The 25,851-nt window shown below is 44.1% G+C and overlaps 1 protein-coding gene and 1 long non-coding RNA gene across 6 annotated transcripts in view; one reads left to right on the top strand and one right to left on the bottom strand.

Moving 5' to 3' along the window:
• Positions 1–532: 532 nt before the first annotated feature.
• Positions 533–25,851, top strand: LOC116662738. The gene is made up of 3 exons (XR_004318751.1): positions 533–603; positions 10,946–10,950; positions 25,839–25,851. It is a non-coding gene; the product is annotated as an uncharacterized LOC116662738 (long non-coding RNA).
• Positions 2,456–25,851, bottom strand: part of LOC102506344 (protocadherin alpha-C2) — a 135,909-nt gene continuing 112,513 nt past the window's right edge. For 4 of the 5 annotated variants that reach the window (XM_032476905.1, XM_032476904.1, XM_032476903.1 and 1 more), the window contains exon 4: positions 2,456–5,184. In XM_032476905.1, the coding sequence (XP_032332796.1) occupies positions 4,874–5,184 (311 nt within the window). In that variant the 3' untranslated portion in view covers positions 2,456–4,873. The remainder of the gene's footprint in view (positions 5,185–25,851) is intronic. The other variant, XM_032476902.1, reaches the window with a different exon arrangement.

Raw genomic sequence — 25,851 nt, 5'->3', positions numbered from 1 at the left:
CCTTTCCCTCTTGGAACTGAGCTGCCTGCCGGGAATACGAGCTTTTTTCTGCTCCTCCACACTGTCTTTCCCGCCTGATACTGAGAGGGAAACCCTGAATAATTCTGGAGTTCACTTAGCGATCTCGACTTTGGCACCCACACTAATCGATATCCTCTAACTCATCTTTATCATTAATAAAATCATTTTTGCCTTATACCATTTATTTGTCTTGTTTATCAATTTATTCATTACTCTGGACAAGGAAGAAAGTTGCTACTTACTAGGTCCTTTCAAGCACCAGTATGCATGGGAAAAGGCACAGAAAATAAACTCCAGCTCTTCAATAGTGTTCTAGTAGATACTTTACATGCTACTTTCTAAATTCTGGGCTTCTGTATATTTTATTTTTTAAATATATGTCTATATAATTATGTATTACTTTCAGAACCAGTAAAGAGAAATCAATACTGATATTTCCATTTTGATTAAAAAGAGGAAGAAAATATATATAACAATGATACTCTACTCTCTGTAAAATAAACATGGCCTCCTTAAATTACTCCTTACGGCTGTCAAGAATACAATGAAATGGATATTGTCATTTACTCCTGGTGGCCGCTGGTCTTGTGGTTCATAATAGGATAATGATTTGCTTTGTCACTGACTAGCTGTGTGACTTGAATGAGTCATTTCCCTCATTTGTTAAATGTTTCTTTTAGGCTCTAACTTTCTAAGATTTTGTACACCGATGTTTAGTATACACTTGGGTAATTAATATCAGCTATCAGCAAGCTGGTAGCGTTGTCTCTAAGTGTGTCATCTCCCTTTTTCCTGGGAACTCTCTGTCCTATCCATCGCCCACTGGCCCAGGGCTGATGGGACCAGAGGTGGCCCCCTCAATGAGGGTAATCCAATCAGTTTTTCTCTCTATGAAGAATTTAGAATGGGGATTTAGAAAAAGAAGGTAGGTTTTTGTGGACTGCTAGAAACAAGGGTAAATAAATTTAGAAACTGTGGAAAAGAAAAGATAAAAACTGATCTATAGTGATAGGGAACAAAGAAGCAGATTAAGAAAGATAATTAGAGAAGGTTAAGTTTTAAAAAAAAATTCTTCTGACTTTTAGTCTCTGGTCCCTTCTTGAGGCCCAACTGCCTTCCTAGTCTTAGTTTCAGTGAGACAACCTGTCTTTATGACACAGTGTCCTTTTTAGCTTAACTTACAACCAAAAAATCTGTTCTACAATGTACATCTCAGCCTGCAGAAATGGTCCTGTTCAGGGGTGAGCAAAAAAGTGGAGTAAAAGTATTTTTATGCAAATTATGTTGATTTCTTTTGCCATCACCCATCTACATTTTAATTAGTAGGAACAGTGTCCTGAGGGTAACAGCTAAACCTTGGGAAAAAAGGCAAGGAAATGGAAGAAAATGATTCTTAATAATAGCTATTTACTGACATTATGGTGTGTCAGGCATTGTGCTAAAAACTTTTTGAGATTATCTCACTGAATCTTCCCCACAAATCTGTTAAGATCTGTACTATAATTATTCTAATTTTTCAGATGATGAAACTGAGGCTGTAAAACTGAGAGAAGCAGTGCCTTGCCCAAGGTTCCCCAGCCAGTAAGTGACAGAGTTAATATCAGTTTCTTCCTTTCTGTAAGTAGAGTCACCATGCATCCCAGTTTGCATGGGCGAGTCTCAGTTTACATCTTGTAACCTGAAATAATTGTTAATGGTGTCCCCTTTCCGTCTCAAAAATGGACCTGACAACAAATTACATGGCCACTCCATCTCAAGATTTCTCAGTCTTGGCACTATTGTCATTTTGGGCTGGGAAGCTCTTTGTTATGAGGGGCTGTCCTCTGCATTACAGGGTGTTTACCGACACTGCTGGCCCCTACCCACTAGATGCCAGTAGCACCCCTGACCCAAGTAACAAAAACAAAAATGTCTCCAGATGTTGCCAGATGTCCTCCGAGGGGCAAAATTGAGAATCACCACATCTAAAGCCTATGCTCATAGACATTTAATTACAGAAGAAAAATATTATCTATTTGTTACAGAACATGTACTATGAACCTACCTATTACAGTGGCCGGCATACATCCTGTACTTAATAAAAGTTAATTCCTTAGGGGCATTATTTGATTTCCCAGTTGCAGAGAGGTGCGAGGGCTAAACAAACAATGAACAAGATGACTGGAGGGCTCTGTGATTAAAACTGGTTTGTTGCAATTCTTATTAGAGAAGACTGAAATAGTGTACTGGGAAGTGACCCAGAAACCTCCTGACTGCCCATTCTAGTAACACTGGAATTTGATTCTTGATTCCACTGGGTGTCCTACCTTAGTAATGAACTTAGTAGCCAGAGAGCAACAGAGTAAACTTCATACCGCAGCCTTCTGCAACAATAACAGCTACTGATAATCGGTGTTCTGTTTTCTTCTACTTTTCTACTTAGAAACGACCACCATTTCTTTCATACCACCATTTTCCATTTATTAGCAATAACAGAGGAAATACCAATAGCACCAATCAAAAATGAATCCACATGACGTGTTTGATCCTTACAGCTGTAATAACTAGTAACTAACATGGATTGGAAAGCACTTTGCAAATGTAAAAAGTGCCGTACAGATACATCATAATCATCATCATTAGTAAATTAGCCCGATTCTCCTAGTATTCAAAAGGCACGTAAGGTCAGATACATGGGTTTCAGTGGGGCAAAATGATCACAACCTACAATGTAGCAATGGTTCACATGTGTTAGCAGTAAGTTTTACCCCATGCAATCCTGCAGAGCTGAAGTTACACACCCTTCAAAATAGGGGAGAATGAAGCTTAAAGTAGACAAAACAGGTCTGTTTTTTTTTCTTTTTTTTTGAGATTTAATGCTTTTGTTTTAATAACAGACTCCTACCTCTTTTATGTTAACTTTTAAAAGATATTATAATTAATCAAACCTCTAAATTGCACATTGTAACAAAATTAAAATTCCTTATTGAAGGTGACGGTAAATTTGATAATTCTCTATGAGCTGATATTCCAGATAGTGTCAGGATTTCAGGGCATTCTGCGACTTCAGAGAGGTCAGATTGGTCAGTTTTGTGCTTGCATGCCCTCGGGGAATATCTTCAGTATTCATTCCAGAATTGTTACTAGAAAACAACTGCTTCATCCATTCCCTTGCCAGCAGGAGTCTTGGCAAGAGACGGCTCTTGGCTGACCATAAATAAAATTCCTTGAATCACCAGTATCTTGATTTAAGAAAGAAATTTTACTGTGTCTTTCATACACAAAAGCTGATTAACAATGGTTAAAAAAAAAAAACAACACTACTCCACTTTTTCACAGGTGTACAAAAAGGAAATATAATGGAATTACATTCAACAATAAAGCTTAAAGTTCACTCTAGGTAATAGTTGCATTAACATTCACATACACAAGCACAGAGTAAATATAGTTCAGGAGTCTTATAATAGCATACAGCATACATATGGGAGATTGATTTCAGGGAACATCATAGGTGTTAGCAAGATTAGCAATGCAGAGTGTTATCGAAAAGGAAAACTAAACCAAAGAGAAGGTGTTGGCTAGCACACCAAGACAGGTCACAGAATTAGAGGGTTGAAAAGTCTGCTCACTGTATGAATGAGAAAACGGTATTTTCCTTCCATTTCTGGGTCTTGATAGAGTTGGCTAGACAAGGTTGTGTATTCAAAGTGCACATGATTGTTTCTTAGAAAAGAGAGAGAGAAAGATCCTTTCACTTAGTCATGAATACATGCGAGAGGCAGCCCCAGAGTGACCTGAAAGAGTACAGCTGTGACTGGCAGGTGGCCGGTATAATACAGATGTTTCAGGCAATTCTCTTAAAGCACTTCTGTAGCAGCAACGATCATTTACATGGCTGTCGACTGAATTCTCTTTTGAGGAGAGCTTAGGGGAACTGTATTCATCATATTTCTCTTTAAAGATTTATAGTTATAGATTCTTCTCTTTTTTTAAATAAATCTATCAAACAACAAACAGCATAAAGTGAGGTGTTGGGGTTTTTCTTTTGCTTTTGCATATGTGTTGCTGGAAAAGGACCTGACCTTTTCATAAATGTTGTGTGCAAAAGAATTTTTAATAAAGTGAGCACAAGGACATATACAGGAAACACATCAGATCTGCTTCGGTTGCCCTGGTTGGCCCCCTGTTAAACACTGAGCTATTGGCTTGTAGGTATAATGCAGGTTTCAGGTACAATGACACCACAGCCAAGAGACCTTAGGGACTCCCAAAGCCTTGTCAGTCGGGGGAGTTTTGTCTGCTGGAGGGTGGCCGCCGCCTCTTGAGTTGTAAGATTTAGAAAGCCTGGTCCCTCTTAGTTTCACATTTCCGTTTATTTGCCTTTGTTTCCCAGCCCTCCTGGTCTAACCTGGCCCATCCCAGCCACTATCTGGCCCTCACATACCCCCGGTGGCCACACATACCCAGTGGCCACAGACACTCAAGCTGCTCAATCTCAGAACCTTTCAGCCTGCCCTGCAAGTGTCATCAAGACAGGATCCCCGGAGCACAGGGCAGAGAGTCCAACCTCTCACGGGCGGGGCTGGGAAGCCTCTCCTTTGCGGCGGAGGAGAAAGGAAACTTGGGTCTGCTTTTTAGGTTCTGAAAACAAGCCAGAGTGGAGAGAGAGAGAGTTAACACCAGACTTAGGAAAGCTTTGAAGACAAAACCTGTTAAATGTGATCTAGACAGACACAGGGAACTTTCTGCAGATTTCTGAGGTCTATGAGAGGGGGCTCATGTGGACAGGAGCAAGGAGGGGGGCGTTGCTACATGGGAGGGATTTGCCATTATTACAAAAACTGGCTAAGTGGCTTGTTTCCATGAGATGACCTCACTGGTCACTGTTGTCAGTCGTGCTGTTCCCTTTCTCCTTTTTCTCCTGGGTCTTGCTACCCTTCTTCTTTTTCTTCTTTTTCTTGGTCTCCTCCTTTTTGCCGAAGGTTATGAAGTCACTTTTGTCAATTTGGCTGTTAGTAGGCTCCTGCCGGATGGAGATGATTGCAGGAGATCCTGGGATAATGAATTTGTCTGGCAACTCACCGGGACCCGACTGTTTGGGGTTGCCTGGTCCGTATTTAAAGGTCCAGCTGTTGCTGTTGACACCAGCACCGACTGGAGGGGACACCTCTCCTGCCTCTGGTTCTGAAAGACAAAGCATTGCCAGTCAGTCACGGAGTCAACACACGCCTTTCAGGTGTCACACGCGTGGGCTGAACTAAGGACAGGCTGCAGACACGGGCCTGGTCCCCAAGACGTCATGGGCTATTTTTTTCAAGCCTGGGGCAAAGCCAATGTTTGGAAACAAGCAGGAAGGCAGATTTCTTCACCACAGGGTCCAGAAATCTAATTTTCTAGTAACATATTTTTGGTTCTTTGTGAAGAATTTCCTAAAGAATATATGGGGTGATTATCTTGCCTGGAAATGGGGCGGAAATGTACTGGATTATAGCAGAATATGAAATAAAACACCTAGCGATAAATTTAACCAAGGAGATAAAACACCTGCACACTGAAAACTTTACAACATTTATGAAAGAAACTGAAGAAGACAGAAACAAATAGAAAGATATTCCATGCTCATGGATTAGAAGAATTAATATTATTAAAATGTCCATACTACCCAGAGCAATCTATAGATTCAATGCCATCCCTATTAAAATTTCAATGGCATTTTTCATAGAAATAGAGCAAACAAACCTAACATTTGTATGGAACCACGAAAGACCCTAAATAACCAAAGGATTCTCAAGAAAGCAGAACAAAACTAGAGGCACCAAGCTTCCAAACTAAATTACAAGGCTATAGTAACCAAAACAGTATGATGCTGGCATAGAAACAGACACATAGATCAACAGAATAGAATAGAGAGCCCAGAAATAAACTCATGCAAAAATGGCCAATTAGCTTATGACAACAGAGTCAAGACAGTCTCTTCAATAAATACTGTTGGGAAAAGCGGACAGCCACATACAAAAGAATGAAACTCGGCCTCTATCTTACACCATAAAAATTAAGTCAAAATGGATTACAGACTTGAACGTAAGACCTGAAACCATAAAACTCCTAGAAGAAAACATAAGCAATTATCTCTTTACCATCAGTCTTAGCAATGATTTTTTTTGACTCTGACATGAAAAGCAAACATAAACAAATGGGACTACATCAAACTAAAAAGCTTCTGCACAAAAAAAGGAAACCAAACAAAATGAAAAGGCCACCTATGGAATGGGAGAAAATATTTGCACATCATATATCTGATATGGGGTTAGTATCCAAAATACATAAAGAACTCATAGAATTCAAAATCCACAAAACCAACAATCTGATTAAAAAATGGGCAGAAGATCTGAATAGATATTTTTTCCAAAGAAGATATACAGGTGGCCAACAGGTATGTGAAAAGGCGCTCAACGTCTCTAATCATCAGAGAAACACAAATCAAAACTGCAGTGAGATATCACCTCACACCTGTTAGAATGGCTGTTACCAGAAAGACTAGAAACAGCAAGTGTGGGTGAAGGTGTGGTGCACTGCTGATGGGAATGTAAATCGGTGTGGCCATTATGGAAAAGTGTATGAAGGTTCCTCAAAAAATTAAAAATAGAGCCAGCCTATGATCCAGCAATTCCACTTCTGGGTATGTATCTGAAGAAAACGAAAAACACTATTTTGAAAAGATACATGCACCCCCATGTTCACTGCAGCATTATTTACAATAGACAAGATATGGAAGCAACCTAAATGTCCACTGATGGATGAACAGATAAAGAAAATGTGAGAGGTGTGTGTGTGTGTGTGTGTGTATAACATATATATATCAATATTATTCAGCTATAACAAAGAATGACATTTTGCCATCTATGATAACATGAATGGACCTCAAGGGCATTATACTGAGATAAGTCAATATTTAAAATTTGACAAAATGAGAAAGACAAATACCATATGATCTCACATGTGGAATCTGAAGAAAAACCTCATAGATTGGTACCTGATAGAGGTGGGTGGTGGTGGTGGTGGTGAAGGGGGTTGACAGGTACAAACTTGCAGTTATAAAATAAATTAGTCATGGGGATGTAGTGTGCAGTATGGTAACTATAGTTAATAATACTGTACTGGGTATTTGAGAGCTGCTAAGAGAACAGATCTTAAGAGTTCTCATCATTAACAAAAAGAAATTTTTGTAACTATGTATAGTGACAGCTGTTAACTAAACTCACTGTGATCACTTTATAATATATACAAAGATCGATTCATGTTGTACACCTGAAACTAATATAACGTCCTGTCAGTTATACTTCAATTAAAAATAAAAGATACAGATATGTAGGTACATGTAAAGTATTACATAGGACTCAGAAGGAAAATGATTAATTACAGTTGAGAAAGTCAAAGGAGATTCGAGAAGAGAGGTGAAATTTGCACTGAGACTTGAGAACATGATTAGGCATCCACAAGGGTTTCCAATGTAAGTCTTTCACAAGAGTAGTTGGAAGACACACCATAAAGTTTACCAATAACTTCTAAAAGAGTAGAGGTCAGGGGCAGAGAGGAAGAGTAATGGTCTGTCTGTACAAAGTGATCCCAGTGGCTATGACATTGGAACCCTCTGACATCACAGCAGTGTTCACATATCTGATACTGCTCCTTTGGTGAAGGCACGAAAAGTTCTGCTGGATAAACCTTTTATGTTTGATGGCAGTTTGGGATTCTCTGCACCTGCTATTTCCATCTCCTTACCCCCCGCCACTTCTCAGTCTCCTCTAATTTGGCATCCTTGAGCACCACTTTTCTAACGCTGCTCACATCAAGCTCACTAATTGCATTATTTCCAAAGCCAGTGGTCACATTTTAGGCTTCATCTCGTTGACGCTCTCGGCAGCATGTGTCACCCACTTCTTGAAATGCTTATTTTTTATAAGTTCCTTGTCAAACCACTTTCCTGACCATTTTCTCTGGCTGCTCTTTGTCAGCTTCCTCGCAGGATCCTTTCACCTATGTGTTGGAACTTCCTTGGGTTTTGCCCTAGACCTTCCTCTCTTCTTTCTCTTCATTCTCTACTTTGGGGATCTCAGCCTGTCCACGGTTATACATACCATCTAAATATGCTGATAAGATACAAATTTATACTTAAAGCCCATAGGTCTCTGGGCTCCAATCTCATGTATCCAACTGCTTATCTGGTATCTCATTGGGCGGTCTCATGGGCATCTCAAACTGAAGGAATCCAAAATCAAAGTCATATTCCTTTCCTCTTTTCCTTTCTAAATTTCTCATCTCAGTCAGTGATACTCCATTTACTCCAATGTTCAAGCCAGAAAGTTCAGAGCCATTATTCATTTTTCATTCTTCATTTATAATATACCAAGGCCTGTCATTTCTGCCTCCTAAATATATCTTGACTTTGTCCTCTTCTCCCCATTTTCACGGCTGCTCCCTTTTTTCAGGACCCCATTATCTTGTATGTGAATTACAGCAATAGCCTCTCCTGGTTCAGCCTGCTTCTACTTTCCTTCCACACAGTAGCCAGCATCTTCCTTATTCTTTAAAGTCTTTCTTCCTTTTTTAAAAACTGAAGGATCACAGACACACAGTAAAATCCTTTAAAAAATAGAAATTAGATTATAGCACTCCCTTGGTTAAAATTATTTGAAGATTTTCTGTTGCCTTGAGGGGGAAAAAAAGTATATCAAACTGGTTAACTTAGTATATGACGCCCTTCAATAACTGGTTATTTTTTATTCTCCAATCTCATCTGTGCGTCTCCCTCTTACCACTGTCCTCCAGCCTCACCCGCTTTCCTTCAGTTCCTCAGCACCCCTTGGGGTTGTTTTTACCTCAAGATCTGTGCACATATGTCTCCTTTTGCCTAGAATGATCTCCCCTTCATGCTTAGCGTGACTCCTCATCCTTCAAGTCTGTGCTTAAGTGGAACCTCCTCGGACAGGCATTCTGTGACCATCCTAGCCAAGCAGCACCCCTTCACCTCTATCTCTATCACTGCGAGTCTGCAGACACAGAAAATATGTATGTTTTATTCACCAATGTGTAACCAGTGTCTCGCACAATTCCTGGCTCATAATGGGTGTTCAATAAATACTTGCTGGATGTATGAATGAAAGGACTGAGGTGAGAAATGGAAGTGGTGCCCACTCTAGCAGATCAAACAACTTTCCACCGAGTCCCTAAAGACAATCAGGTAATGCACGTGAAGCCCTAAGCCTGACTCCAATGCAATGGAAGAGCTTACACGTGGTCAACTACATACGCTGTAGCTCTTTGGGGGAGGGAGGCAAGGTAAGGATGTTGCAAATTGAGTCCAAGTACCAGCAGATAGTACAGAAAGGGAGTGAGAAACTTTCTTCTCTCCCATCAGCCCCTGTGCTCCACCATGGTTTCCCTGGCAGAGCTGACACTATAGCTCACTGGACACAGGGCAATATTTTCTCTCTGAGACTGATTACTTTGATTCATCTAAGATAATCAAATCTGCAACTGAGCTCAGCCAGAATCTGCCTGTTTACTTTTCAAATACAGGTCCTGCCCCTGAGAGACTGAGACAAAAGTGAGAAATGTATTTAACAGCCCCTGAATCAGCGTCTAGGAGAACTGGGGTTCAACACCACTCCTCAGTCCTTCAGTTGCTCCCACAGAGCCCAGGATGGAATTTTTTTTCTGACCACAGCCAGGACTCTGCATGAGGCCTTTAGGACTGGCATCTGGAGATGCTGAGCTCAGAGATATTTTTATCTTGCAGAGTTAAAGGGCCTTAATGGCTGTGCCTATTGGCGGAGGAGCCCCTCTCGGCAGGATGGCTAAGAGTTAATGAGCTCCTTTTACATGTCATTGAGCTCCTCTGGCCTGTGCTGGGCGTCTTGGGTGGGTCTGACTCAGACTCAACTCCAAGAAGCCATCAGAGAACCATTCAGGTGCATCCTCCTTAAATTCCCTTTCTGTGGAGCAGAACAAGATCTGGTTTCTCCAGGGCCTCACGCAGCACCGTGCCCAGCCTGTTCCAGCCAATGTGAGCAAACATCTCTGGGGCTCGTTCAGGTGAAATAATAGCTTAAGGAGCTGACAAACAACATTTACTGACCTTCTAATCTGAGTCCCTCTTGGCTAACAGCACTGAAACCCTTGGCCAGCTTTGCTTATAAAATGCTGTGACTTTGGGGCAGAATCAAGGAGATATTCCCTTTTCTGTCCCTAACCCCAGCCCAGGGCCAGTCCCAGAAAATGGTCGGCCAATCAAGAAATGTTTCTTCTTTCAGTGCTGCCTCCCATCCCCGCTCCTGAGGCCTCCCACAGATCCCTTCCCCTCTGCTCCCAGGGACCCAGCTCCTTGGCTGACAAAGACTGAGATGCAGTCATGACCCAGAAGAATGGATGGATCTATTAGAGCCTGGAAGGAGGATTCTGACACACCTCAGGTAGGTGGTGGTTTGGACCAGCCCTTCCCTGACATTCAGGTTACAACCCAATGGGATTTGAAAGTTCAAGAGAATATGATCATAATTATGGTAAATGGTTTTGCTTTTTTTAAAAAAAAATCGCTGATTTCTCCCTGATAGGTGGGAATACATTTAAAAATCAGAACATATATTTTTTTAACAAAGGCATGTAGATCTGTCTGCAGCTTTAAAAACTGCCCTCTGCGGGTAGCTGACCACTTCACCTACTCCCACAACCCACTCCAGGCACCTCCCTTAGGCACTGCTCAGGGTCTTCTTGGCAACATTCCCACTTTTTAAAAAAATTTAAGGTCCTGGGGTTTGAACCCAGGACCCCGTGAAAACTAAACACACACTCTACCTCTTCTTTCATGCTAAACTAACTGTGGCTGGAGTTTAGCCTCAATGAGTGGAAGTGATTGGGCTGAAGGCTCTGCCCATGCAGATGCCAGGGAAGGTCCTGAAGATTGTGAAGCAAACGCCAGACTTGTAAACTCACCCCTGACCCCTGTTTGAATCCGCTCTGGACAATCCGCCAAGGCCAGGAGAGGTTTCTCTCGCACTGATTTCCCCTAATGGAACCACGCAGTGACTCTGACCAAGGACATTACTTTTAGAAAAGTTCTTACAGGATTAAGGCTGGAGAATGTTGGAGGGTGTTTAATTTTCTTTTCCTCTCTTCCTCTTGCTTTGTTCTTCTGAATTTGAGGGCTTGCTCTGGTTCTATCATAAATGGTGCGTAATCCTGGGCAGTTGACATAAATATCTCTGAGCCTCAGTTTCCTCCTGCATAAAATAGAGGTGACCACCTTCCTGTCTACATCAGGGTTATGAATTAGTTACCTTTAACCTGCCTCCCTCTGTACACAGCACGGGGCTAAGCAGATGTGCACGCAATACAGTTTTTACTCCTCACGTGAACCACAGGAAGTAGACATTGCCAACACCCATGTCTGCTTCATCGATACGTCGGTTTTAGAAATGAAGAGACTGAGGACCAAGGGTCACACGGCTACTAACTGGTGGAGTCTGGGACTCAAATCTAGATAGTCTCACCCCAATTATGAGCCCCACATCCTGAGTTGTACGTGAAGGCCTTTTGAAAGCCCCGAAGCATTATACAAGTGTAGCGATTGCTACGGCTGTATCTGTTTAGTCACCACTTGGGAGACGGAGATGCAGGCAGAAGCCTCTAAGCGAAAATCCGTAGAAAGATGTGTGGAGGTGGGGGGAGGGGTGAGCATGCGGAGAGCGCTCAGCGCAGGAAAATCGCAGCCCAGCCTGCAGGTTTCAGCCCCTCCCCTTCGCTCCCCATTCATCCCTTTGTTACCATCTCTGGATTCTGGTGCTGAGGTTAATAAAGAGCTTCCAGAAAACCCATCATTTTGATTAAAGCCGGGGACTATCTTGCCAGGCAGCACTCTGGAGCCTGCCTACCGCCCACTCCGCTAGGTCGGAGCAGCCAGCAAAGGCTATTAAATGCTTACAGCCGTTTCCGGCCCCGCGGGAGAGCTCCCCTGGACTGCTCGTTCTCCGGCGCGGGCTGCCGCCGCCGCTGCCCCTGGCTGCCCGGAGAAGGGTCAGGGCGCGCAAGGCTGTGCGGATCTGGGTCTGCAAGTCAACTTCCAGGCCTTCTGCGCAAGGACACGCACCCCGCCCCCTGACTCCTTTCCCCACCGGGCCAGCCACTGCGATCTTTCAAGCAGTTCCGATGTCATTTGAACCTTCTGTGGCTTCAAGCAACCATTTCATCTCTGTCTCTTTCTGTGTGTGTGTGTGTGTGTGTGTGCGCGCGCGCGCGCGCCTGACTTTCGCTGTCTCTCTGTCTCTCCCAGAACTGGGCTGACAGAATTATACATGCTCAGACCAAAAGGCAAAAAGCATCTGCCATTTTGCAAACCTGCTGAAAGAGGATGTAAAATATCACCAGTTCCCTCCCCACCCCCTTTCCTACCATCTGTGGTGTTGGTGGACTGCTTGGACAAGCCCCGCCTCCCCGCCCTCACTCAATCCTTTATGAATTGGGCAAAATTAATCTGAGTAATTATAGCCCACAACACACAGGAGAACCGTGGTCTGAAACCCAAATCCTGTCCGGGATCAGGCTGAGGGGGAGAGAGCGAAAACTACCTGGGCCAGCATTAACAGCATTTCCCACTGCCTCAAGTCCTTCAATCGACAGTGCAAAGAACTCTCCATGGAAACAAGGGAATGTAAAAATATACTCCCTGTTCTCTTTAAGACTCTAGGCTCTATCATCAGAATACTAGGTTTAAATCTGGCTACACCATGTAAATTATACGATATTTAGCAAGTTATTTCATTATCTCTGGGCCTCACATGTAAAGGAGTAATAACATCCACCTCATAGGGTTGTTATAGGATTAAATGTAATTATCCTTGCAGAGCACATAACACAGTGCCTAGCACAAAGTAAAAGCTCATTACATTTTACCTGTTAGTAAGATCAGAGCAACAGAAGAGTCACTCATTTAAGGAACATCAATCTATTGCCTATTATGAGTCTGGCACTTTATTATGCATTTTGCATATATATTTATAAGTAAATATATATATATATTTAAAAGATTTCCATTTTATAGATAAGGCAACTGAAAGCTTAAATTATAGCAAGATTATTTGCCATGAATCAAACAGGGATTTGGTAATAAAGCTGAAAAATTATTCTTGCATTGATTCCTCAGCTCAATAATAGAATTTTTTTTTTTTAACTTCTTGTGAAGCCTTGGGGATAGGGGAGAGCTGACTCACAGGCCTAGCATGCTGATCCCTAGAGTGGCTGTAAAGGATGGTGTGTGTGTGTGATCAGAGAGATCACAGGCTTGGTGATGGGGAACTAATCTGATAATCACCCCCCAGAGGCTGCCACTCCTGGGTGTTTCACCCACTTGGGGTGGGTTGAGTGATCTGGAAGAAGACTGTGTGGCTGTTTGGTGCCTCAGGCCACAGCTGGGCTAATTTTCAGTAATCTGGGAGCGGAAGGCATAAATACAGTGGCATATTTTTAAAAGCCACAGCTCTTGCTTTGTGCCCAAAATAACTCTGCCATTTCTAGGTTAAGACTATAAAGATATCACGTGCTGTAAACCCAGATTCGAAAACTGGAATTGCTGGTCTCAAATCTTCCTAGCTCTCCACAGTCAGCTAAAAAAAAAAAAAGAAAAGAAAAGAAAAAAACCCAAAGTAAAATAAAATAAAATAGCACGTCTTCTTTCTGTGATCCCCTAACCTAAGAGGGCTCAGGCTGCATGGCTTTCTCTACCTTATTTCCTAGTCACTAAAGTCCCCCGGGGTCTTGGGAGGGCAATTTCCCCTTATAGCCTTTTTTTTTAATAATGCTCCCTGCCTCTGCTGCTGTTATAACCCGGGAATGCTTAAAATGAAGGTCTGGGGGTCACACAGTTTTGAGCTGGAATCTCAGCCTTGGCACTTTGTTGTGTAACCCTGAGCAAGCCACTTGGCCTCTCAGTATTCTTTCACGTATAAAACAAAGATAACAATGTCCATCTAATGGGACTGTGATCATTCAAAAGAGGGAGTGCTCGTAAATCACCTAGAACAATACCTGGCATGCAGAAACTGCAATAGAGGATGGGCATTACTACTACGGAGTAGTCCTCTAAGGAATCTGACTCCTCTAACAACTGATTCCTGGATGCAGTACTTCCAGAAAATCTTTTCCAGGGGCCCTCCTCCTAGGGAAGTTTTCCAGCTTAGAAACCGTTGCTAGGTAGGGAGCCATTCTCCAGGGCCCTCTGAAACAGGCAGGAAGGAGGCGGCTTAGACATGGCGGACAGCACACTGGATTAGGGGGCAAAAGCCTTGGGTTCAAGTTGCAGCTCCACCATTCTGCTTTCCGCTGAGTTTCCTACTACACTGTTTGGGTAACACTGACTTGTAGTTTCTTCATCTGTAAAATGGATACAGTAGCTTCCTCCCAAAGACAATGTTATCCACTCAACTGAATTTATTTATTATGTACAATGAATTAGACATGATGCTAGGAATTAAGGATAGGGCTCTGAAAAATATTCGGACAGGTACCTTACCCTCAAAGAGTTACAGTGTAGAAAAAGACAAGTAAATGAAGAAATACAATACTGTTTTAAGGAATAAACAAAGGTTGAGAAACTCTGACATAAAGATGGCATTAAACTTTCTAGAGACAGTGTGTACAGAGGTTAAGAGCAAAGGCTCAGAAGTCAAAGAGCTTTGCTTCAGATCCTGGCCCCACCACTTACTAGATAGAGGTGTGGCCTTATTTAACCCTAGGTGTCTCAGTTTCCTAAGCATTAAAATGGGTATAATAATAGACTTATCTGGGGTGGGCAACAGATGAAAGGAGTTCATTCATTAAAGTGTTTTGACTTAGGTGCACAAAACATGGTTTAAGTGCTCAGTACAGGTTAACTATTACTACTATTATTCACAAGTAAATCCTCTCCTCTCTCTGCTCCTGTATTCTCAATCCTGAGGGCTAAGTCCCTTGATGGGGGTGTCACTGAGTGAAGCGACATATAGTCCTGATTAGAGGTAGGGGCCAGAGGGAAGCATACAAGTGCGGTCAGCTCCAGATAAGACAGTGCCAGTTTGATACACTCATACCGTATAATCCACTAATCCTACTTTTGGAAATGAACCCTATATAATACGAGGAGTACAAAAGATATATGTAAGATATATGTATAAGAATATGCACTGCATTGCTTAAAAAACATAGACACCGATAGGAAAGTGGCTAAAGAAGTTATAATACAGACACACAACACTGTTCGCCCTTATTACAGAAGAATGAGGCAGGTCTTTATGTGCTGACATGGAAAGGTGTTTGTTAAAAAATAAAAACAAACTATATACTAATGTGCATAAAATTATCCCCTTTTCCTTTTTGAAAGCCTACATATTTTTAATAAACCGAGAAAAAAAACATTCACACATCAATTATGTAGTTAAAAATTAATCTGAAAAATGTTTGGAAGAGTGAGCCCAAGTGTAAACTGTGGACTCTGGGTGCAAATGATGCGTCTGCACAGGTTCATCCATTGCAGCCGCTGCACAGCTCTGGCTGCGTGTCGCCAGTGGGGGCGGGTGTGGAGACAGGGGCATGTGGGACCTCTCTGTCCTTCCTGCTCAATTTTGCTATGAACCGAAAAGTGCTCTCAAAAAATAAAGCTTGTTAATTAAAAACTATATTTGGAAGATACACACAAAACTGTTAACAGCGGTTGCCTCACTGATGAAGAAGAGTGGGATTGAAGAAAATTTGGATATTTTTACACAAACAGTGTTGTATTATCTAATACAGCACCAACAATGTAATTGCGTATTATTTTATAACGCAGTACTTTAAACTTCATAGCTGTAAAAAATCCGGGGGAGACACACTAAACTGCTGGCAGTGGTGACTTCTGGGGAGCGTGACTAGAGACAGGGAGTGAGGTACCACTCATTTTATTTTAGTTTTTACAGATTTAATTTGTTATGATTTTTGTTCTTTTGTAATTAGAGAGAGAGAGAAATTAAAAAGAATCCCAGCCCAGCCATTACCTGCTTAATCAGCTGCAAATTCAAAAACTAGCTCAAAAACTATCCGCGACAGAATGTCCCTGCCCAGGAGAGCCTGGAGCCAGGAGCAGCTCCAGAATCTGCAGGGCCCACTGCAAAATGAAAATGGGGTGCCCCTTGTGGAAAAAAAACTGATTAAAGACTTCAAGATGGCAAGAGCATAGCATTCAACCAAAGAGGGCCCTTCTAAGTGCAGGGCCCCAGTAGCAGCCTGGCCTGGACCCCAGATCCCACTGCTGGGTTCCCCCTTCAGCACTGCAACCTGGCAGTGACTCTCCACAGAGGCTTCACACTGCCCACCCCTGAAACTGGGTGGGGCATCAATGCTTCACCCAAGAAAACTGCTCCTGGTTTTGATTAGGTTATCACATGTCCCTTCTCCTTTCCCCCTTACTTTGTTACAAGCTGCGCTTCTTAAAAATCTGGCAGTAATCCCAGGCTCTATGCTGCTGTGTCACTTTGCAGCCTTGAGCAACCATTTCTAGACGAGCAGTGATATCTCTGCATCGAGGCTGTAAGATGGAGGTGCTGTCAGAACACTGCAGGGAGGGGGCAAGAGAAGGAGCGTCCTGGGGAGAAGCCTCTCGTCTGCCACCAGCCCCCGCTCGCTCTGTGCACTCCCAGACCATTCCACTTCATCCAGCAAAGACATGGTGAAGCCTCTTTACTGCGTGCCAGGAACTGTGCTAAGTGCCAGGAGAAAAGGGTAACACTTTTGAGCGTTAACCATGAGCTCAGCGCCGTGCTAAGCGTTTTGCACAAATGGTCTCAGGCCATCCTTATGTCAGACTTCGGTCTTTCCCTTGTCACACGTTTGTAAATCTGAGGCACGGGGATGAAGCCGAGGCACTGTGCAAGGCCACGCTGCCTCCCTTACAAAGCTAACACAGGGCAGCATTTAAACAAACCTGCCCTTCACTCTCCACGTTGTCTTGGACACGATCAGACCAAGTCCATCAGAATTACCTATGAACATTTTCAAGGCCAGTCCTTTTTACAAAAATACTGCATTCACCTCCCTTTTGGTCCCACACTTCTAGGCACTTAGAGTTTCGCAGAGAAAAACACTAGGTTGATAGCTCGTGAGCTTGTCTCGACATATTACAGGATGATTTCTGAAGCTGCAGGAGAGCTAAGGGGGCTCAACAGAGGCTCCTTTCTTAAAAAACCAACCAACCAGCCAACCTTCTGGTGTCTCTCTACTGCCAGCAACTCAGAGTTCTAGTTCTTTAGCAGGGTTTTTAAAGCTCTACAAAATCTGAACCCAGGCTACCTTCTGATCTCATTTCTCAACGGTCCTCCACCTCACCTCACACATCAAATGCACTTATTCTGTTCACCCAGGTGATGCACTTCTGGGTTTTTTTGTTTTTTTGTTTTTTGCTTGTATTGTTCCTTTTGTCTGGAACTGCCCCCCCCCCCACACACACATCCTATGTACCATCTGTCAATACCCAGTATTGAGTATCACATACCCTCTGACCTGGTCTCCTAAATCCCCAGTTCCATCTTCTGGGCTCCCATAACATCCAGCGTTCACAGCTGCTGAAGGAGAGTTTGGGCCCCGAAAAAACAATCTGGGAGGCCCTCTCAGGAAAGGTGAACCAGACGACTATATTTACACGGGGTTTTGGAGGATTACAACACAGACGCTGGGTCCCATTCTGGACTGACAGGCCCTGGTGGTTTGTCCCAGCTTCCCCTAACTGGACCTGCCTATACACAGCACTGTTATATCCTTATTACATGACATTGTAATATTTCTATATTGCATCTTTACATTTCTATTCCCCCCAACCCTCTGCTAGATTATGAGGACAGGACTGTGTTATATTTAATATTAAATTCACATCACCTAGAACAGAGACTGGCCTTAAATCGGTGCTTAATAAACATTTGTTCAATGACTATATAGAAAGTTCCAACCAAATTCTATATTGAAGGCAAGTCAGGCAAAGTACCCTTGGATCCTCAGACAGGATAATCTAATACTCCTTTATGTGTCTGTGTGAGAGAGAGAGGGAAGGAGGGAGAGGAAGAGAATATGAATGAATGAATGAATGAATGGGTATTTTAAAAGACAATGCTGTTAGTAGTGGTGGCTAAGGGTGAAGTTCTAGGGACCCGCCTGCTAGGTAGGTTTTGTGAGGATCTTTCTAATGCCTTTCAAATCACAACCATTTAGAAGGCTAAGTAGCCTGGAGGCAAGGTTGTGACCTTGAGTAAGAAAAAAACAAAGAAGCTAATATATCTCTAAATGCCTAGAATTAGAGAGAACACACTGAAGAGCTCATCCTCCCTACAGAAATTTCCCCAAGGCAAATATTTAGTATCAGTTTATACTTGGGCCAACAAAGGGAAGTTGACATGACACTGATCACTGATTAAACACAACCCCACTGGCTGCAGACTGCAGGGACCACAGTCATATCGACATCTTGGTGACACTAGGAGCCTCCAGGGGATGCTGGCCTCCAGGGAGGCACTTCCCTGGGTCTCAAGGCTAATCACCATCAGAGGCAAGAGGGTGATTTAGTCTCCAGACAGAGCTGGTGAGGGTGCTGAGATGCTCGAGGCTTTGGAAGTCCTCAGCCTGATAGGATCTCAAGGAGGTAGCTAGTGTGAGACTAGGTTTGTTATGCAGAATGCTCCTAAAAACAAAAAATCCTGAGGACACGTGTATGCAAAGAATTGGCTTATAACCTCCCAGACCCCTGCCCCTGACATAGGAGGCATCGTTGAGGAAAAGTAAGATGTAGGAATAGAGAATGAAGTACCCCACCCCCCAATGCCCACAACTCCCAACACACACATACACATCGATCAAGCTCTACACTTTCTTCTTCAGGAAAGTCCTAGATATACCTTTTGATCTGCTTTTCACCTGGACACAGATGCCAGACCCATATGGGACAGGCAATAGGCAGTGCCTGTCTCCTGGCATCACCCTGGGGTCAGTGACTTCTCTGCTAGCTACCATGCCCTTTAATTGATTCCTTCCAGATTAGCTTCTTTCCAAAGAGTACCATCCTCTCCTGACTGCTCCCCTGACTCTTGGAAAAATACTCTTAAGCCTGGGACAAAACAGTATCTCTTACCCCTTAACATAATAATGTAGTGGGACTGGGAACCGTTTCCCTCCTCTCTCTGCATCTCCCTCTACAGAGGAGGGAACACCCACCAACCATCCTTCCTTCCTTGGGGGCTGTGCTAGGAAGTGAGCTCTCACCTTTAGTTCCACTGCCTTACTTGCTCTTCCCAGAAAAGAAAAGTTATTTGTCTGATTGGGGAGATTATCATGAGCCAGACTTTCAGTGGATCCTGCTTCCCAACTGGGCGAAGTGAGCATCAACAGTTACTGTTCTTTCATGACACACCTCTCACTTAGCTCTCCTTCTCTGCTCTAGCTCAGCCTACGGTACCATCACACCAGGACAAGTTTCCCCTCCTCTTCAAGGGAGGGGCCTGCCAGTCTCGATTTTCTTCCCTTGCATTTGGGAGCTTGGAGGCCCCGTCATATTCTCCAGACCTTCTTTCCCGATAATAAGCCTGACTGTGAACTTTGATCCCTCAATTGGGCCTGTGCCTCTATTCTTAATTAGATAAAATTTGGAGTGAAAGGGGAGGGTGGTGAAAATGTCTCCAGCAAACTTCTGACAATAAACAGCTTTCAAAAGACCCTTGAAGTATAGTCCATACTGACTACACCCTCTTCATGGTCCTCATATGCATCTTAGTTTACCTTCACCTCTGCTGAAATTTACACACAAGCGGCCACCTCTGCCTGCGTGTGAAAGACCCTGAGGTAGGCAGAATAATGGTGCCCCAAAGATGCCCACATCCTAACTCCTGGGACCTGTGAATATCTTATGCTACATGGTAAAAAAGGACTTTGAAGATGTGATTAAAATAAGGATCTTAAGCTAGAGTGATTATCCTACTAATTATCCAGATGGGCCCGATGTAATTGCGAGGGTCCTTAAGAGGGAAGGAGGAAGGCAGGAGAGTCAGAGTCAGAGTGAGACTTACAGGTGCTAAGCAGCTGGCTTGGAAGAAGCCAGAGGAAGGAGCCACTAAGCCCAGAAATGTAGGCAGCTTCTGAAAGCTGGAGAAGACAAGGAAACACATCCTCCCTTAGAGTCTCCAGAAGGAATGCAGCCCTGCTGACACCTTGGTGTTCGCCCAGGGAAACCCGTTTTGGACTTCTGGTTTCCAGAATGATAAGGTAATAAATTTGTATTGTTTAAAGTCACCTAGTTTGTGGTCATTTGCTATGGCAGCTCTAGAAACTAACACAGATCTTGGTATCCGGAAGTGGGGTGCTGCTGTTACAAAGGACTGAAAATGTGAAAGTAGCTTTGGAATTGGGCAATGGGCAGAGACTGGAGAATTCTGAGGCTCACAGGAGAAAGTGCCTAGATTACCTGGAGAAGACTGTTGGTGGAAATATGGATATCAGTGACTCTGCTAGAGAGACTTAGAAGTGAGTATGGTAGAGAAAACACATACTGTCATAGGGAATACCTAAGCAATCCTGAACAGACTTTGGTTGAAATACGGACATAAAAGGTGCTGCCAGAGAGGGCTCAGACGGAAGGGCAGAACAAGGCATTGGAAACTGAAGGAAAGTGGATCCTTGTTATATACTGGCAGGAACCCATCTTGAGTTTAGCCCAGGAACACCCATTCTGTCTTTCTGACCTCCAGAACTGTAACATAATAAATGTGTGTTGTTTTGAGCCACAACGTTTGTGGGAACTTGTTACAGCAATAATGGGAAAGTAATTCAGGCCCCTCAGTCTGCCTGGAACTCAGTGAATAGTCCTTTCCAAGTTATCAAACTGTTTCCTTCACCGCCCAAGTGGAACCAAGTAACAGTATCATGTTATTTAAATACACTGGGTTTGGCAGCTGGCGAACCTGGGTTCAAATGCCGCCTTGGCCACTGCATTCACTAATGAATTCAACAAATATTTATTAAGTACCATCCTATACTAGATAGCTGGCTTGACATTGGAAATATAACAGTGAGCAAAAAACACTAGATTACTAGATGTAAGGAAGGACGAATGTAAGAAAGTCCTTTAATTCCCCCACGCCTCAGTTTTCCTTATCTAAACATGGGAAGAACAGTCACTTCTCTTTGCTGAAGTAAGCAATGCATATAAAGTGCTTATCACAGTTCTCAATAAATAATAGCTGTTATTAAGTCTCCCTTTCTCTTGTTCTAAAAGACTATTTCTACAACCCAGGGAGGGCAACAGCACAGGATTTAAAGACTTTGAAACTTCAGTAACAAAGGACCTCCCCCCCAACAATGACACACATACCTCCTTGATACAGGTGTTAGCTGAGAGAAGGAACTTCTGTCTTCTGTGGTCCATCATCCAACACAGAGCCAAACTCACAGGTTCAAGGGCGTCCTCCTCAGGGCTGTTTACATACCTGGTGATGCTCTTCTCCCCCCAGAACACTCTGACATGGACCTTGATGTGACTATAACTTAAGTCATTTACACTGGCTGAAGCCTCCAGCCTTGTCACAGACCTTTAGATGACACCAGGTACTTACGGGAACAGAGATGTGACACACATGTGCTTGGGTAAGACAGTATCTATGATGCAGTTAAAGAACATTAGAGAGGAGACATGGGGAATGTCACCTCTCTACCCAGCTGGGCCCATGATGTCACCTAAAGCAGCAGCGCTGGACATAGGACTGGGCCAGTGTCGGAAGTAAACCCAAGCTGGCCGGCTTTCCTGGACCATCGGCAACAAACATGTTTGTTCAGACTTTCTGCACAGAACAGGCTTTTCAAATTTTTGAAGTTTGTTTGGTTGTGTTTTTTTACCTTCAGTCGCAGCTGTAAGCTGGAGGCCTAGGGTACGCTGTTTGGGATTCAGCAGTCAAGGGGCCCAACGCTAATACAATACACTTCTCATCATTCCCATTGTTTTGTGATCCAAATTTGGTTTCTGAAAGCTACCTTTTCATCCCCTAAACTTTTATAGTTATCCTCTTGGTCTGACTCCTACAAAGCTCTCCATTTCCTATTTTAATACTAGGCACACACATCCTTTTTTCCTTTACTTCCTTCGGTACTGCCATCCCCGGGACAGGACTGCCTTCTCCAGGCCTTCACCGAACCCGTCCGCTCTGAGTTCAACCCTTCCAGGCAGGGCTGCTGCCGAGGCAGCTCTCGGTCTCACTGAGGTAAGAGGGGAAGGGCTCCCGCCTCTGCTCCCTGTCCTTTCTCTGCCTGCGGGTAACAAGCCCCTCGTGCCGAGGCCGAGAGAGGCGCCCCTCCAATCCACAGGCTCATTTCCAGGCCTCCTGGCACTGAGCTCGCTTATGACCTTTCCCTAGAGGCCCCTGGTCTCCAGCCAGTGCTTGACCTGAATATGTTTCTCCAGATCAGGCAATGACCTTCTCAACTGCAAAGCTGACTGCCTCTGAGAAAATGAACTTTTCAAGTTCTTCTAGAAGCTGGACTGAGTTTCTTTAAAAATACTTATTCTTAAAGACCCTGGCTGTTGCTGGGGACTGACTTTCATTTCTAGTTTATGAGAATCAGAGAGGCTGAGGGCAGCGCTCGCTGGAGCTTACGGAGCTTAAAGGAATTACAAGTTATCACTACTCCTCTGCCTGCAACCCAGGTCACAAATAGGTCTTTCTTGTCCAGGCACCTTCCAGGCAGGAGCTCCAAGCCCACCAATTCCAAACAATCAAAGATATCTTTCCCCTGAACCAAGTGCAAACTCTCACCCTCCACTTCCGCTTCCCGCAAAGGTCTCACACGCAGGTAGTCCATCATCTTTGAGCCAAGTCAAGGAGCAGGGTTGGTGACAGCCCCCTTCCTTGGTCCTTTGAGACGCTAGGATCTCCCCAGGGGAAACCTGAATTTTCCTTTTGCTAAGAGGCGTAAGAATTCAGCTAAAAGGGAGGGTAACTGAGAAACTCTGCTGTCTTAAACAACAGAAGCATGAAGTGTATTATTTTCCTATGACATATTAAAAGTTGTTTCTCATGATGAAGTTTCCAGGGCCCAGACTGTGCTGCTCCTGAGGCTCACTGGACGGATCAGTGGTACCCGAAGGGACTATAATGAGTCTCCATTTCCTGGCCCTGCATTAACTGCTTCTCTGCATCTGTGGGTTTGAAGGCAGCTGCAGCCCAAGGGAACAGGTCTTGCTGCTCCTCTCTCCTCACGACACTCTCCAACGTGTCTGCCCAGGAGCCCATGGGATTGGATTTTCAGGAGGCATGTGATCTGTTTTGGGTCACTGTTATGGAAGGAATTCTTTTATTATGTATCATGGCCCCAAGCCTGGCTATACCCTGTCCAGGGCTACAAAACCTGGAAGAATCTGCAGGAAATACAGGGTGGAGGGAAAGAACTAGCTCAGAATCAACTTATTAAACAGAAACATTAGATTTCAGAAGAACCAGGAAGTCTTCATTCCAGTTTCCTATTTACATGACCATTAAAAACAGAAGGTGCAGTGTTCTTCTAAGGAGGAGATGAAGAAAGTCACCGATGGATGGAGCCAGCAAAGACTTAACCTTCCTGGCTTCTCCGAGGTAGAGGATTCTAATTCCTCTTCCCCCACCACCTTGCTCCCTCACTCCAGGCCAGGGCAGACCACAGGACATAAGCTGCACAAGAACTCCCACAGACAGGCCGAGTGCCACACCCCCAGGAAGTAAAGGCGCAACTTACATGGGGGCTTACTTGTCTCAGCTGGAGACCACAAAGCCAAGCTGGCACTTATCGGCTGTGAGATGCAAGGTGAGGGTGGAGGATAGCGACGGCAGGGAGCTGCCCCGTCCACAAAGATCGCTGATCTCATTTTTTTTCCTGATAAGGATATGCACATCCCTCCCAGGGCCATCGTTGCCATGACAACAGCAGGCCTTAAGGGTGAGCAGGTTAGTGGAGCAGCATGCTTTCTAAATTCTTGAACAAGGCCTGAGGCTGCAGTCACTCATGAAGTGGAAAAATTCATGTTGGCAGAGCTCCTAAATGGATTCCCAAAAACCTAAGGATCATGGCTTCCTTCTGGAGAAGAAGCAGAGATGGTGTCTCCATGGGGCCCCTCCGTGGGGAGCTGATTTTGTCAGACAACTAAGACTACTAAGAGCACGAATTTCCCTATAAAACTAGGGCACAAAAACTGTCCATTTTCCACAGAGTAAAGAGATGCAACAAACCAGGGCAAAAACAATCCCTGAAGGACACAAAAAGGCGCTGTTAAAAAAAATCTTCTCTATAATAAAGCCTTCCCACAGAGACTACTCAGAAAAACTCAGACCTAAATTCTCACGTTGAAGGATAGACTCCTACTTTGAAAAATCATAAAAATAGCTACCATTTACTAGATATTGTTCTTCAGGATCTGTAAGATGTGTGTATCATCTCATTTAATCCTCGCAACAACCCCACAAGGTAGACACTACTATTATCTCCATTTTACAGGGAAGGAAACTGGGACTCAGAAAAGTTAAGTCATGGCCCCAGGGACATACAGCTGCTGAGTGGCAGAGCCAGAATTCAAATGAGGGTTCCTCTGACCCAGAGTCTGAGCTCTTAGTGATTATCTCTCTGATACGGGGGGCGGTGGCGGGGGGGGGGGGGGGGGAGGCTTCCTGCTTCTTGCAAGAATGATAAACAGATGCCTTCCTGGCAAAGGTAATTCACTGATTCTGTTGCCCTTAGCGCTTCATGATGAAGGTGGAGTTGCTTCCAAAATGCTTACTCCTGGTGCCTGAGTCTCCAAAGATCTCAGAAACCTCACGAATATTTACTCTCAACTCTGTACCACCCCTTAACCTTTAGGGTTCACTGGGATCACTTGGAGGGCTCATTAAAGCACAGATGCCTGGGCCCCAGCCTGAGATTTTTGATTCAGTGGGTGCTGTCAGTTGCAGCTCTGGGAACTGTCCTACCAGAACGGCTGTCTTGTCACTCTACATGAAGGTTCTCTAACTAAGCCTCCTTGCCCTCGTGGCCTCACTTACCTCATTAACCTTTCACTGTTCAGCCCCAGGTCCCCTGGGGGGTTGCTTGCCAAGCTATAATGTTATCTTTGGCAGTGCTGTGGGGTTTGGAATTCCCTGAGCTCTTTTGAAAACAGTGAACATCTGCCACTCCAAAAGTGAACTGACTGTTGCCTTAGGTAAGTCATGAGAGCCCACGAAACATGGGAAGAGGAGCCTGGAAGAACCAGTAGGAGACAGCAAAGCAGCCGGGCGCCCCAAGGCTGACTAGCTCTCTCAAGGCTGGGACAGTCTTTTTATAACCTCTAGGGATTTCCTCTAGGAACTGTCACAAGGGGGCACTCATTGAAGCCTCTTCAGAGCCTGCACACTGAGAATGTTACAGAGCTGTAAGCGTGAATGCCTGGCTCTTTAAAGCCCCTCCCCCCGAGCCCACACCTCCCTGCGAAGAAGAGGCGGCCACTCTGCCCGTCTGCTCCTTTTCCTTCCCTGCTTAGTCCCACGGGGAGATGCTCAGGACATAAGAAGCCTGTGGTCCAGGCCTGCTCACACAGAAGCGAGGCTGGAGAAGGGGGCCAGTAATGAGGATTAACAGAGTTAATGCCTGACTTGTTTATCCTGCAGGAAACATCACCTGGTGATGCCCCCGCTGATCCCTTCAGACTGCAGCATCTCAGCCTCCGCTTCTGTGGACTGTGAAGATAAATGGACAGTTGAGCGACAACACAAAATAATTCATCAGAGGAGGGAAAACAACTGCAGAGCACACGTGTGA

This window comes from Camelus ferus, chromosome 3, assembly GCF_009834535.1.
Source record: "Camelus ferus isolate YT-003-E chromosome 3, BCGSAC_Cfer_1.0, whole genome shotgun sequence".
In the NCBI taxonomy this organism is placed as follows: domain Eukaryota; kingdom Metazoa; phylum Chordata; class Mammalia; order Artiodactyla; family Camelidae; genus Camelus; species Camelus ferus.
Note: the sequence above shows the minus strand (reverse complement) of the source record. Positions and strands in the feature narration are given on the sequence as shown.